We start from the raw sequence: 15,390 nt of genomic DNA, 5'->3' as shown, positions 1-15,390 counted from the left end.
CGCGGACTGAGTGGAGGGGGGGCGGGCGAAAGAGCCCCAGGCCTGACCCCCTCCCGGCTGGCTGCCAGGCCGCGGTGCCCGGGCGGTGCGTGCCGGCGGCGCCAATTCTCTCTTGTTTTATTTTTCTTTTTTTTTTTAAAATTGTTCGAAGGGCTCTTTTTTGCGAGAAGGGGCCGCTCGAACAGAAGCCAAAATAGCTGTTGATAGAGGGACGGAACCTGCCCTGCCTTGTGCTCAGAAATGCCCCTGATAAGACGTGTGCGGTAAACGAAAGTTAATAACGGACATTACACGTTTCTCTAAATGGTAGCTGTTCCCATTATGTCAGCTGCGTGCGAGGGATGCACTCGGAAGGGAGATACTGAGGTTTGCAAAATAAAAACGTTGTTTCTCTCAAGCAGATGATGATCAACAGAACAGAGGAGGAAAAGAAATATTTTTTCCTTAACGCATCTGTTGTACTAGGAAGTTAATGACAGATATGTCCTTTCAAACCGTTTATCTTTTATGAAAATTAAATAGGAATAGCAGAAAAGGGAGGGAGTCATTCATATGCAGATACTACAGCTTTAATACAAAAAATGTTCTGACTAATAAAATTTTGATTTTTAAAACTAAATAGCAAAAAAGTTGGTTTTTATCCATTTTTATGTTACTACATTACATCTGAGTACGTTTGAATGAGGACCATTCAGAAGAATTAAATATGGTTTAATATATATATATGAAGTATATGTAATAGGCATCCATTCATGTAAAGATATATTAAAACAGCCTTACTGAGTTTTAAAACTCTTTTATAGATTTATGGTGATTTTTACACAGTTTTCTAGGGTTTTTACTTTGGACTTGTTCCACACTTGCTTCTTAATACACTGGAGTTTTCTCCTGACAGAATATATTTTTGTTATAGCTGTTGCTCGCTCTTTTCACTGTTATATAACAGATTTTAAGGCAAATAGATACTTTCTTGATATTCATATGCAAATAATGTTTGTGCCTATGTATAAAATTTTGCTAGTGTGTATATACATATAAAATATTAAAATCCAGTACCACAGAACGGTTTGACTTGGAAATGTCAAGGTTATGATGCTGTAAACATCACTTCTAAATGATTAATTTAGTTTTCAGAGATAGGATGCAGGACTGTGATTACTTATTTTACTCTTGGTTTTATTTACAGTTTTTATGCATAACTTTTAGAAATATGGATTTCCTTGCCCAATAGTTATGGACATTTGGCCTGACTTTCAAATTATTACCTTGGAAAAAAATTCAAGTATTTACTCTAATGCCCTTCTTGTGAAACAAAAAGAAACATGCTTCCCATTGACTCTCTGAAAATATATTTGAATAATATTATGATGAATTCAGAAAATAGTGTTTCATTGACGAGTGCACGGGAAGCAAAGGTGTCCCAAGCAAAAAGATGCTACAATAGATGTCTGCAATTTGTTAAAATTATTTTCTGCTACTGTTTTTTCCTTAAGTATTTAATGATTTAAAGCCTAGATTTTTTAAAATCAATTCTTTCTATTAATTCAATTAAAAGGGAAATTTGCTTTTTACATTAGAATCAACATCACACAAAAAAATCATGTCATTTCTGTCTTAGCTTTAAAAACAATTCTGTAAGAAATCCAAACTTCCAATGTATTCTAGAGCATGAATTTTATTACCTTCATGGAACAGTGGAAACTCATTTTTCAGTCCAGTTTCTAGATTAAAAACATAATTGAGTAAGTTGAATTAGTAACTACAGGTCTCATGGATTTTGACTACTGAACAACAAATATTAATATGCTATTTTTAATTTATTTCATGCTGAGGAATAAAAGGAAGGTGACATAGTAGCTTTCAGTCATCTGAGAGTATTTGTGTTACCTAAGTTAAGTAAAAGCTTTCACTGAGATTGGGACCCCATTTGCTAGCCTTTGTACAGAAATACATAGTTAGAAAAATAAAGCCAACAGTTCTTGTTTCAAGAATAATATATGGTGTAATATTAGAAGAGTCTTATCCTAACTTTTTTAATAGATTAAGCAATGAGGTGAAATAAAGTTGTTGCTTGCATTGTGTAGAATTGCAACCTGTTTTCTCTTTAATTCTGTATTGCAAATATTCAGCTTACACACAAAATATTTTCACTTAGTCAAGCATGAGTTTGCAGAGCAGAGTGAAGTTGTGTTCTCTTCTGCATGCATCATTTAATATATATAAAAGAAGGCCATTCATGTTAAGGAATTTACTGTAATATTTGTAATCCCATTGCCGGGCTTGTTTATTTCTAATGGATGTGAACTTCCAGTTCTGTTGATAATGCACAAGGGTAAACAATATATATACAGATGCATGTACATCTGTATGTACATGCATCTGTATATATATGTACATGTACGCATCTGTGTTATGTACATGCATCTGTATATATATGTACATGTACATGCATCTGTGTATATATGTACATGCATACACACACTTCACAAAGTGAATAAACTCCCTTTTCTCTATGATCTTTCCAAATAAAAGTATAAATTATCCCTCACCTCTTCCAAGTCAGTCATGTCTATCAGCCTTCTACTTTCCCCCTTAATCTGCTGAAGCCTAATCCATAAAATCTGATTGTATCAAATTTTTTAATAACAAAACTACTTTTTTCAGTTGAAAGGAAATAGAATCATAGAATATCTCGAGTTGGAAGGGACCCACAAGGGTCATCGAGTCCAACTCCCTGCTCCTTGCAGGACTACCTAAAACTAAACCACGTGACTAAGTATTGTCCAGATGCTCCTTGAACTCTTGACAGGCTTGGTGCCATGACCACTTCCCTGGGGAGCCTGTCCCAGTGACTGACCACCCTCTCTGTGAAGAGCCTTTTCCTAATGCCCAGCCTGAAACTGCCCCTGACACAGCTTCATTCCATGTCCTCGTGTCCTATCGCTGGTCACCAGAGAGACGAGATCAGCACCTCCCCCTCCACTGCCCCCCCTTGCAGTAGGCTGCAATGAGGTCACCCCTCAGCCGTCTCTTCTCCAAGCTGAGCAAACCAAGTGACCTCAGCTGCTCCTCCTAAGTCTTGCCCTCGAGACCTTTCACCATCTTGGTCGCCCTCCTCTGGACACACTCTAATAGTTTGATGTCCTTCTTACATTGAGATGCCCAAAACTGCACACAGTACTCGAGGTGGGGCCGCACCCGTGCAGTGTAGACTGGGACAATCACCTCCCTCGACCGGCTAGTGATGCTGTGCTTGATGCACCCCAGGACACGATTGACCCTTTTGGCTGCCAGGGCATGCCATTGACTCATACTCAACTTGCCATCAACCCAAACCCCCAGATCTCTTTCCGTGGGGCTGCCCTCCTTGGTTAAGCAGGACTTTCCCCTCGTGAACCCGTGCTGGCTATGACCAATGACTGCATTGTCTCTCAAGTGTTTTTCAGTAACTCCCAGAATAACCTTCTCCATAATTTTACGAGGCACTGAAGTGAGACTGACAGGCCTGTGATTACCAGGGTCTTCCTTCTTACCCTTCTTGAAAATTGGGACAACATTTGCCAGCTTCCAGTCGACTGGGACCTCTCCAGACTCCCAAGACTGTTGAAAAATAATGGAGAGAGGTCCCGCGATGACATCGGCCAGCAATTTCAGTACTCTGGGATGAATCCCATCGGGCCCCATAGACGTGCATCCAGCTGGAGCAGCAAGTCTTGAAGAAGTCTCATTCTGGTATTTGTGCATTAACTTGGTCAAGGACATGGCCCATTTTGGAGCATTGCTCTTGGCAATTTAGTTTCTTTTTGAAATATTTTTTCCCATTCTTGGAAGATACAGCTTTGCATGTTAGCTTTGGATTTTTTTTCCTAATCCTCTGATATTTTGCTCTGTCAGAGCAATCCAAGAGGATTGTAGAAGTGGTGAATTTGATCAGGTGATCATTTCCACATTATAGGAAATTCCTTTGATAGCACTGTTCCAGTCTAATTCATTGTACAACACCCTTCCACTGACTTGCATAAAAAAAGAGAAGATTTCTGACTTACTCTAGGGAGTGAGGATGATATCTCTGGCACCTATAGGTTTTGTGCTTCAGTGATTGTAGAGCAAAGTACAGGGCTATGCTATGGTTGTCTGAACTAGCATTATTAGAGAGGAGAGTTCCTTTTTACCCATTTTCTACGTTTTTCTTGTAATTAAGATGTACCTCAGTTTTATAAGACGCAGCAGAGAATTTCCTTAAAAACTAAAAGGAGGTCTCAATTGCTGAATGTAATTAAATACAGATTATATTAAATAGAAAGCACGTTAATGTTAGAGTAGTTTACTTAAAGTTCTTCTAAACTTGCAAAATGTGGAGAGGAAGAGAGAAACCACCTCAGTTTTTGATTGCTCACCCAGCGTATTATGGACTTGTCTAGCTGTGTGCTGGACATTCTGTCCAGCAGGACACTGTGAGAGACAGTATCAAAGCTTTGCTAAAATCCAAACCCACCACACCTGCTGGCTTCCCTTGGTCACCTAGATGGCTGACCTTGTCATAAAAGGAAATGAAGTTAGTTAAGCAGGACTTTCCCCTCGTGAACCTGTGCTGGCTATGACCAATGACTGCATTGTCTCTCAAGTGTTTTTCAGTAACTCCCAGAATAACCTTCTCCATAATTTTACGAGGCACTGAAGTGAGACTGACAGGCCTGTGATTACCAGGGTCTTCCTTCTTACCCTTCTTGAAAATTGGGACAACATTTGCCAGCTTCCAGTCGACTGGGACCTCTCCAGACTCCCAAGACTGTTGAAAAATAATGGAGAGAGGTCCCGCGATGACATCGGCCAGCAATTTCAGTACTCTGGGATGAATCCCATCGGGCCCCATAGACGTGCATCCAGCTGGAGCAGCAAGTCTTGAAGAAGTCTCATTCTGGTATTTGTGCATTAACTTGGTCAAGGACATGGCCCATTTTGGAGCATTGCTCTTGGCAATTTAGTTTCTTTTTGAAATATTTTTTCCCATTCTTGGAAGATACAGCTTTGCATGTTAGCTTTGGATTTTTTTTCCTAATCCTCTGATATTTTGCTCTGTCAGAGCAATCCAAGAGGATTGTAGAAGTGGTGAATTTGATCAGGTGATCATTTCCACATTATAGGAAATTCCTTTGATAGCACTGTTCCAGTCTAATTCATTGTACAACACCCTTCCACTGACTTGCATAAAAAAAGAGAAGATTTCTGACTTACTCTAGGGAGTGAGGATGATATCTCTGGCACCTATAGGTTTTGTGCTTCAGTGATTGTAGAGCAAAGTACAGGGCTATGCTATGGTTGTCTGAACTAGCATTATTAGAGAGGAGAGTTCCTTTTTACCCATTTTCTACGTTTTTCTTGTAATTAAGATGTACCTCAGTTTTATAAGACGCAGCAGAGAATTTCCTTAAAAACTAAAAGGAGGTCTCAATTGCTGAATGTAATTAAATACAGATTATATTAAATAGAAAGCACGTTAATGTTAGAGTAGTTTACTTAAAGTTCTTCTAAACTTGCAAAATGTGGAGAGGAAGAGAGAAACCACCTCAGTTTTTTAACACGTTAAATAAAATGCAGGCTGTTTAAGATGACTCTCCAGTATTCGCAGCAACCTTCCTGAACCCAGTGACTTTTCCCAGCAGTTAGTATCTTAAGACTGTGGTTTTAAAGTAGCAGTTTCTGTTAGGGTCCTTTGTTTTATATTACAAATTGATTGGGAGGACTTTTTTTATGAATGTTGAGTTAAATCATGCTATGCTTTTTGATAGTTCGTCACATCATGTTTTATCTTCATTGATCAAAGCCCTTCAGCTTCTTCAGACACTGCTAATCAGACATCCCTTTAAGAAGGATGGATTTCATACCTGCCATGTTCCTGAAAGGCTAGTTCTCCATGGGAAAGTTTCTGTCTTGTATATTAGAGGCTTTCACACTTCATGCAGATGGCAGTAAATGCTGCTTTATTATTACTGTTATGTTCCAAAGAGGCCTATGTGAACTGCAAGTAGTCCACCTTCAGATTCAGTGTTGAGGGCATTGGAAACTCTTGGCACTGAAGAAGTTATTTCCATATGGTCATCATCCTGATTTTAGCTACTTGTCAGTGAGGCTTCATTGGCACTGGAAGCAATATTTCTTTTAATTGAAAAATGATTGACATGAATCATCTTTTAGTGGGTCATAGATACTTGTTCCTGGTGGCCGTTGTTTGTATTTACTTATTTTCTTAGAAGAAAATTTCAAATTTGACTTGATTGTACAACTATATACTGTTCCGCTCTCTGGAATGATTTCCATTTCCAGTTAAACTTTAATCTAAAAATTGAAAGTACCTATTTGTGGACCCTGAATAACATCTATAAACAAGTGTAAGTTATATGGAGGTGGGAAAAGGGTTGGTTTGGGTTTTTTTAAGCCACTCATTTCACTCCTAATTTGTATTTGATTATCAGATCTTAAAGAGACCAGCAGAGTTTATTTTTTATCATGCTGCATCTGTCTGCTGTATTGGTTTAACCTTGTTGGTCACTGGTGTGAAAAATTTGCACAAGAAACTTAGACTTCATGAGACTTTTAACCCTTTCCTTTTAAGACTTGTCTGTTAAAGACTGCCATAGGTGGCTTTCAGTGCTCAAAGACCCCTTTTATTCCACTTCCTTACCAAGCCTTTTGGTGATCTTGTCTTCCCTGTCCCATAAACAGGGCTTTAACCTTGAGAAGAAGGATATTCAGAGACCGTTTGAGAATTTGCCTTTTTTTCCCCAACCAACTTTATATAAAAGATGCTCAGAAATGAAAGTAAGGGATGATTGTAAAATCCTTTCAGAAAATATGATTTCTATGATGTTTGGTTTCTTAATTTACTTGTATGTGTAGTATTCTTCCTTTCGCTTACATCTTGAGGAAAGCAGGATGACTGGATTGCAGGTTTCTAATTTTACCAAATGAGTTCTAGTTTCTTCCTGAAGCTAAAGACTTAAATATTGTAAAAAAAAGTTACAGGTGTATATGAAAATTACTTGGAAAATTATGGTTAGATAGGATGAAAAAGTCAGTAAGAACAGAAAGTAGTGCTATGACCACAGCCTGTGAAAGAGAATTAGTTATGTACTAAGTTGTTGCTACATCAAGGCCTCCATGTGGATTTGCCACTTCTGTGTAGAAGAGGGTGGCATTAGTGGGGCTTTGCTGTCAGTTACACTGATATTTTGTCACAAAGTCTGAGGAGAAACTCCTGAAGTTTTGAATACCTCTGTATGGTCCTGATTTGATTAGAGATCTGAATTCCCATGTTGGGAGTGGAGAATTGCTGTCACTGTTTAACAAGAGCTCCTCAGTTTGCCATTTGCAAAGCTTCCAGTGCTTACTGAGTTTTCTCAAGTGGAAATACACAGAGGCCATTAAGGAGGTACGAAGGAGGCCTCCTGCAAGCCCGCGTGTGCAAAAGGTCTCTGAGAAACCACACGTACGTGGTGATGCTGACATTTGAATATGCAAGAGCATGAGAGGGCATACTGTGTTCCCTGCTCTATAGAATACTCCGTGAAACTTTTGTCTCTTTGTTGTCTGTTGCTTTTAACAGCCTAAAGTTACTTACATTTAAATTTACAAAATGTGTTGTTCTAGAAAATATTAGTTTGGTACCTTTCTGTTGGCTGTTTAAATAGAGTTTTGTGAGAAGATGAAGTATGGCTTCTTTTTCTCACAGTTGTGGACAAGACCGAGACCAGCTTTTACAGATCACTTTCAGTTTGCAGTACAGTTGAAATCTGAAGCTGGTTTGCAGGGTGTGACAGGTCTTTTGCCTTGGGTATGTACTCCAGTATGCCAACGACTCATACAGCTTAGAGTTGTTTTTCGGTTTACTAGGAGACCAGTGATGTCTGTAATCAGATCCGTAGTCCCAGTCATGCTTTTGTGTTACGCTTGTCCCCTAGTTGAAGTCTGTGTTTCAGAGAAGCCTTCAAAATTATATTTGTAGCAATAAGCCTTCAAATGTGGCTGTAAGAGTATTTTTGAACAGTTAAATATTGAAAAGCTTTATTGAGCAACAATTGGATTTTTGCAGAATGAGTTGTTTGAAAACAGGGAGGCACAAACTGTCCCCGTTAGGTGTTGAAAGCCCTGCTGTGTAATACTGTTTGCTTCTGGATTGTGTGGAGTGGTCTTGGAGGCTAGAACACACACCTGTTTCTCAGACATTGTTATATCCTGCAGTGACTGCAGTATAGATGAGGCCTTTGAGATAACACACACACAGCCTTATTTAAATGTGATCTTCACCATTTTTCCATAACATGTTATTTTGATAAGTTATTAATTTCTGTTGTTTCCTCCACCACCACCACTCTGAGAAAATCTGGACCCTTAGGGGAATGTTTTGTAGCCTTTTATTTGATTTTTCACTGTAGCTTTCTGAATAGGTCATTCTTATGAAATGTTTTGGTTGGTTGTTATTCTCTTGGGAGAGGGGTGTTACTGTCTCCCTACAAAGGAAAACAAAAATGGCAGAAATGTCTGAACACTATTTAGATATTTATTTACTTTTTGAGTTTTCTTGCTTTTCTAAAGAAACTGGATTATAGTAACCTTGAATCAGAGATGTAGGAGTTGCTTTTTTGCATTGGTGCTTTGTAACCCTAGAAGAACACTATGACTCTACCTCAATTCAGCCTCAGAAAAGGTTAGCAGAAAAAAAATGGAACAAAAGGAATTAAAACAGAATAGGACTTTTCTGTTTTAAGAAAGACTTCTTAAGAAGCCTGCTGGGTAGATTTAGGAGGCCTACTTTGTAAAAGGAGAGGACTCAATCACTGTGAAACATTTTAGAATTTTAGATCTTTTGGATCTTGATCATCTCCCTTGATGTAGATGTAGCATTGATGTGTTTTCGGTAGAGGTGAGATTATAGAGAATTTATCCGCCGTAACCTTCAGGAAACACTTTGTACCAAGACTTCTTTTTAGAGCCTTGTTTGCAGCAGTGTTCTGATGTTAATATTTTTTAACACACTTTCCGCATAGCTTTTGTGATTGAAATCCAGGAAATACAAGGGGGGAGAATATTATAAAAGATACACTTGTCAGAGCTGGCTCTATAGATGTTGAAATTTACAAGAATTATTTATGGGGCCTGAAACTGCCTGGAACAGAATTATGTTCTTGAGTTAGCAATGAAAACAAAAAAGAAAAAAAACAGGAGATGCTAGAAGTCTTCAACAGTCTCGACCACAGAATCTTCAGTGGAGGCTTCAGCCATTTGAGTTGTAACACTGGCATGTGTATTTAAAAACAAACAAACCCAAACAACAACAAAAAATCAAAACACCCTCTTCTCCCAACCCACACATACAGACCCACTTCCACCCTCCCCCCAACAAACCAAACCAAACCAAGAACCCCTGTGGGCATAAAAAAAAATCTTTGCATTGAGCGAAGTCTGGCATTTCAGAATATGTAAGATTAAATGTTGTATGCAAACATTTCTGCTGAGTACTGAGAAAGTCATAGCTCGTTGTCAGCTATGGTATTGGAAACTGTTCTGAACCAAGACCTTACAGGTGGCTCAGAAGCCATTCTATACAATTATTTCCTTCCTGAATGTGGAAACTTGAAACTGTGAAAACATTGGCCACTACAAACAAAATAAATGGGCAGAAGAAAGGTAGTCATCTTGCAGTGTTTTTCTAAATTCTATATGGTTGACTTTCATATTTATGTCTCTCCCACTCCCTGTTTATTGTTGCCTCCTCAGTGTATCTGTTTTCATAGAATTTTCCATCATAAGTGTTCTGAAGTTGTCCAGCTCTCTAGGTATTTTACCTAGGTGTTAACATTTCTGGTAAACAGAAGCATACGAGTCTGCCTGCCTTAGACTAAGTTCATGGTTCATTTAAGCAATTAATATGATGAAATAATGTGTCTAAAACTTCTGAACTTGTATTTAAATACTAAAGTCTAGTTAATTCCATACAACAACTTTGGGAGTACCTGCTTGGAATTTGAGGGACTACAGGATGGGTTGGGCTAAGCTTGAACTGCGTCTGGTACTTCCAGAAAGTTGACAAGTGTTTCTGTTTCAGTTGAGGGAGCGTCAGGATGAAACAGTTTATGCAGCATATTTTCCATGAGTTATTGCTTTGCTAGAAGACAGATGGTCTTTTCAAATGGAAATTGCTGATGTTCCAGCAATATCCTATTGCATTCTTTCTTTGAAGATTTCACCTGTACTTCCTTCATATGAAGAAATAAACTGCTTGTATAAAGGTTACAAACCTTGACTAGGGAATACATTTTTTAAAGCAAACTTCTTTGGTTTTGATCAAGACTACGATGTTTATGTGTTGTGCTTTCTGGCATCTCTGTTGGTATACTTTCTAATGGAAAAGCAAATGGCAAATTTTCTTCCTTCTAGCCAAATAGTGAATTCCTCCTACTTGCTCCAGTGTTATCCCATACTACACTATGCCAGACTAAGGCAGATGGTTACAACGATTTTTGTTACATTAGTGAACTAAGACCTAACATTTGAAAGAACTCTCAAGAACTGCTTTTATCTTAATAAGAATTAATGAAACTGCTTTCATGAAGACCTAAGAAAAAGTGTCGGTTATTATGGGCTAATATCTGAAGGACTCACTGAAAAATGACTGGGCTTGTCGTTTGACTTCCCTAAACAAGGATTATTTGGAGGAAAAAAGATAAACTATAAATTATTTACTTGACAAATGTTTCAAATAAATACGCTACTTACGATAGTAATTTGGAATGTACTGGTCAATGTTGTTTAGCAAGATTATAAAAGAAAATTAGCCTTGTTAATTTGGGATTTTGGCTTCCTAGGTTTCCATTAAAAAGGAGGATGTGCTATGCTATGCTTTTTTCAGTGAAGTAGTAAGTAGGCAAATGAGTAAATTTCTATACTCTTGCCTTTTGGCAAACTTTTCCAGGAAGTCTAAAACCTTTTTTTTTATTAAGGAGTAATTTTTAAAAATCCATGCATACAATTACTTAATGTGACTAATTGTTTTTTTCCTTTTATCTTGCAGCAACGCACCTCTTGCTTTTTCCTCCAAAGTATGTTATATTAAGTTTCGTGAAGCATCGAGTGTTGGTGTGGCCCAGCATCTAACTAACACGGTTTTTATTGACAGAGCTTTGATAGTTGTGCCCTGCGCAGAAGGTTGGTATTTTAGACGTTCTTCTGTAATGTTGTTCTTTGTTGTGTCTGCTAATTGTTTTAAGCTTTCCATGTAAGGAGGTGGTGCTCTGTTGTTATTTTATTTTATTTTATTGCTTTTTCAAAAAAAGCCTTGAAACAAAATTGAAAATTGAATTAAGAAACCCAATTGTATAGATTTAATTGAAAGTCAGCGTTAGAAAAAAGGTAGTTGATTTAAATTAGGATAATTCAATTTTCTATAGTTATTACATATTTTGAGGGAAAAGAAGGTAAAATAATTCCCTTCAATATGGTTTGCATTGGCAAGCTTATTCTCACACAGAGTTCTCACTGAAGTCAATGGAGCACTGAAAAGATGAGGCAATTTCCTGGCACTGATAACATTGCAGTTTGGATCTTAATGTATCACCTTTGGTGTGGTGTTTTGTTTTTTTTTAAGATACTGATTATTTTTCCTTTTTTTTTAGGCTGAATCCCAGTTTTTTCTTGTAGACATGTGATATATATATTTGGCCATTTTACATTCATCTAATCTAAAATACTTAGCATTCATGGTGATAATTACTGTTTGAATATAAATATTTACCTGCTAGTTTAATTAAAAAAATTCAATTTCCCTTTCTTGTTACTGTGGAAAACATTACTTTGTGTGCCATAAAAAGGCTTTCTTATGTATACTGGTACTCCTTTTTGGTTTTAGATAGCTCTTTAAAAATGCAATGATCTGTACAGAATGCTTCGAATGTAACATATTTTTAAAATTCTTAATAAAATAAAATGCTTGGTGACTACTAAATTTACAAGTGTTCCCTTAACTAGCTTTGAGGCCATACTTTTACAGATGTGTTGAATACAAAGTAGTTAGTATTGTTAGTATAATATCCCAGATCTGAATACAGTTATATGAAGCACGGCCCTGTGGTAGGCGTATCGCTGGAGTTAGGCAGAGCCCCATTGACTTCATTGGGTTCATTGTGGAATTGAGCATCTGCCCATTTGGTTCTGGACTTTTTGCTTCTTTGGAGTGGAAACATTCCAGCTGGTGGAGTGAACCTAACTTCACTTTGAACACGGTAGCTGTTTTGCCATGAGCAACAATATTTAGAATGATTGAACCATAAGGAAGTCCAGAAATACCTCCTATTAACATAACTTTTCTAACTGGAAGAGTCAGGTTTTGTTTCAGAAAATACTGTTGACTTTTTGGAGTTTGTTAATAGTGGTCCCAGAGTACCATTTTTTGGCATGTTTGCCACATCATGATTTGGATAGTATGAGATTAGTGCTGCTGTAGTAATGGTCTGGGATGTTCCTAGCAAACTCTGACAAGTCTCCAAAATTTCATAGACTCTGTAAGTACTTTCACTAAAAGCTGTATTGACCTACAATATACTGCTTATTCTTGTAGCCTTCTTAATAGGGGCATATGGCACATATATTTGTCTTTGTGAAGCCTAGATTTTTAGTTGCTTTTATGCCTTGTTTTCAGGGCATTTTGGTTTTATTTTTTGAACTTGTTCTTAAACCACAAAGAGGATATTGCTGAATCCACTTGAAGCTCTCTAGAGGCTAATGGGACCAGAGTCCTTATTATTGAAAAATTGCCCCTAAATAATTGACTACAAATTAATGAGGATCTTAGTTTTACGTTTCATTGGAAAGACCTTAACACTGGTTCAGTATTGCCAGAGAGGGAAGATTGCCGCCTAATGAATGAACAACACTTCCTGGTGTTTTTCTTGTGATGAGATCACTGCCTGACGTGATATGGCAACAGGCAGGTAAAGCTATGTTTTCCTGTGTCTCTTGATGGTAGACAATGAATGGAAGGAGAATAAAATCAAAGTTCTGACTCATGTTGTTCCAACCCCATTTGTAGCTGACTTATTAGGCATTTCTGAGAAAACATATTACAGAAAAATTGTCACTGTTCAAAATCATTCTGGACCCCACAGAGGTTTATGCCTAATTAGGTGAACAAGTGATTGGGCTATGAGGTCAAATTTTTTTTTAATGTCAGAATGCTGTTCCATGTAACACTCTTTTAACAGAATCACTAATTTTAATTTACAAAGATGTGAATTTATATAGGATTAACTTTCTGAGGAATTGACTGGGTGGAATAAGTATGGCTTTGGAGACCACAGCGCAAGATTTTTGATTCACAGTGTATCATATGATGCATTGTTAATGGATTCAGTGGAGTGTATCACAGGCTTTAAAAGTAGTGATGGCTATATTCTACTGGGAGGTAAAATTACATCGTTGGCCAATGGTGCCAGTAATAAACCATTTCATGCGCCGAATCAAACATAGAGGAGAGGTAAAATGGAAACTGAAGACTCGGTTTTAAAAACCAGAATAAAATCTGAAATTTGAAGTGTATTTAAACAGTGGTAAACCAAGCAAGTATGAGGAGGGAATCACTACACAATGAAAACAGTGTTAATTTTGTGACATTTAATAAACAATTTAACAAAAATGTAATTGTAAATGAAGTAACGTTATTAAGCTGTCAAAATATGACTTTTTTGTGTGTGTATCGGTAGGTTTTTCTTTAAACGTTATACTTTGAGAACACAAAGGTTGAAAGATAAACAAAGATGCCACCCTAATCATTCTAAATTTTATGTCCACATTATCTGGTAGATGGATTTTGACTATTAATTTGGTTTTGTATGTTTTCTCTGTGTGATATTTGTGCATTATTAGATGACTAGACTGGCCAAGGCAGACCTGTTACACTTGCCTGAGTTAGGCATTGTTTGCCATGCCACTAAACCTGCCGCCAAGTGAAACCTTCATGGGGGAAATGAGATCGAAGTCTGGCCTGCTGAAGATGGACGCCCTGTCTCTGTTTTTATTTTATTTTGCTTTCTTTCCTTTGTTTCTTTTATTTTTATTTTATTTTGTCCCTTTTTTTGTTTTGTTCTGTTAAATCTCTTTCCCTTGTACTTGTGAACTGGTACTTCAGTTCTGTAAAAATGGTGTTTTGTAAAGGGTTCACAGTGTTTAATTTTGAAGTTGACCTGAAGCTGCTTATGAATGGTGGATGGTATACACAGAATTTAGAATATGATTCATTTTTATGCTGTGAATTATGGATAAATTTGATTTGGAATACATTCAAGCACCTAAATTCAACAGATGAGCACATTGTGTCAGAAGACAGGAATAGTGAAAAATATATCAGTTTTAAGATACATTCTTTCGTATGTTATGCTGTATGAGTTTATCTTGGAAAAGGACAGTTGAAACTCTTACTTCTGGAGAAATTGACTTTACAAAGTAAAGTCATGATCTTTCTCTGCTATTTTTCCTCTTCTCAACAGAGTAGTTTTATCTTAGGTTGCATGGTCTGTTTAAAAGAAGGCTTACTATTTATGTCTAATATGAAGAGTTTAAAATAATTATTTCTGAAATTGAACTTTCATGAATATTGAATGTCATGAAATACTTGTTTGCTTCTGATGAAACCTTACTCCAGTGAGGTCAGTGGCAGTAAGATTTCATCCTTTTGTTTCTGTAATTTTCAGAAAAAACTGTTTACCACTCATAAGTACAAATGCAGCCTGAAGTTTTGGTTGGAATGTGTTATGTGAGGCACATTGTCTTTTAACACTGTTATTTGTGGGAAGATTGAATCAGTTCTCTATGTGTGTGTGTGTGTGTGTATGTGTATATTGCACTTTGACATGCTCCAGTGGTGGTTTTTTCAAGGAGAGGTTTTTAAAAAAAAGAAGAAAAAAAAGTGTCTTCTCAGTCATCTCACAGTCTCAGAAGCCCTAGCAGTTCATGCTGGAGTGATTGAGAAGGTTCTCATCCCTAAATGATGTTCTTACTTCTTGTGAAACGGAAGCCCTGAAACAGAAGTGGTGGACCAGGGTGTGTCTAGTCCACCGGCATTGCTCTTCCCAGCCAGCTGCATTGGGATCAATTGGTTTCACTCTGGTAATGCACCAGGCTGTGCACTGCAGCTGGGAAGAGTTCTGCTTCGTGATCTCTGTTGGATTTAGCTGTGGCAGTTGAGGTAATTGCCAGTAGGTGTAATCTCTTTAATCACTGCTGCTAAATCCAATAAGAATCATGAATTGGATCACACAGAAATAATTTTATTTGTAAGTGTGCGTTTTCCATTGATTTAAAATAGCAGGAAAATAAAAATTCCTTTAATTATGTTTAGAGTAG

At 37.3% G+C, this 15,390-nt stretch overlaps 1 protein-coding gene across 1 annotated transcript in view; it reads left to right on the top strand.

Moving 5' to 3' along the window:
- The window catches only part of SREK1 (splicing regulatory glutamic acid and lysine rich protein 1), a 39,081-nt gene that overhangs the window by 491 nt on the left and 23,200 nt on the right, over positions 1-15,390 (top strand). The window contains exon 2 of the mRNA XM_009272472.2: positions 11,069-11,202. Within this exon, the coding sequence (XP_009270747.1) occupies positions 11,069-11,202 (134 nt within the window). The remainder of the gene's footprint in view (positions 1-11,068; positions 11,203-15,390) is intronic.

This window comes from Aptenodytes forsteri, unplaced genomic scaffold (assembly GCF_000699145.1).
Source record: "Aptenodytes forsteri isolate BGI_AS27 unplaced genomic scaffold, ASM69914v1 Scaffold92, whole genome shotgun sequence".
In the NCBI taxonomy this organism is placed as follows: Eukaryota; Metazoa; Chordata; class Aves; order Sphenisciformes; family Spheniscidae; genus Aptenodytes; species Aptenodytes forsteri.
The sequence above is the reverse complement of the archived record's forward strand: the minus strand, read 5'-3'. Positions and strand labels throughout refer to the sequence as shown.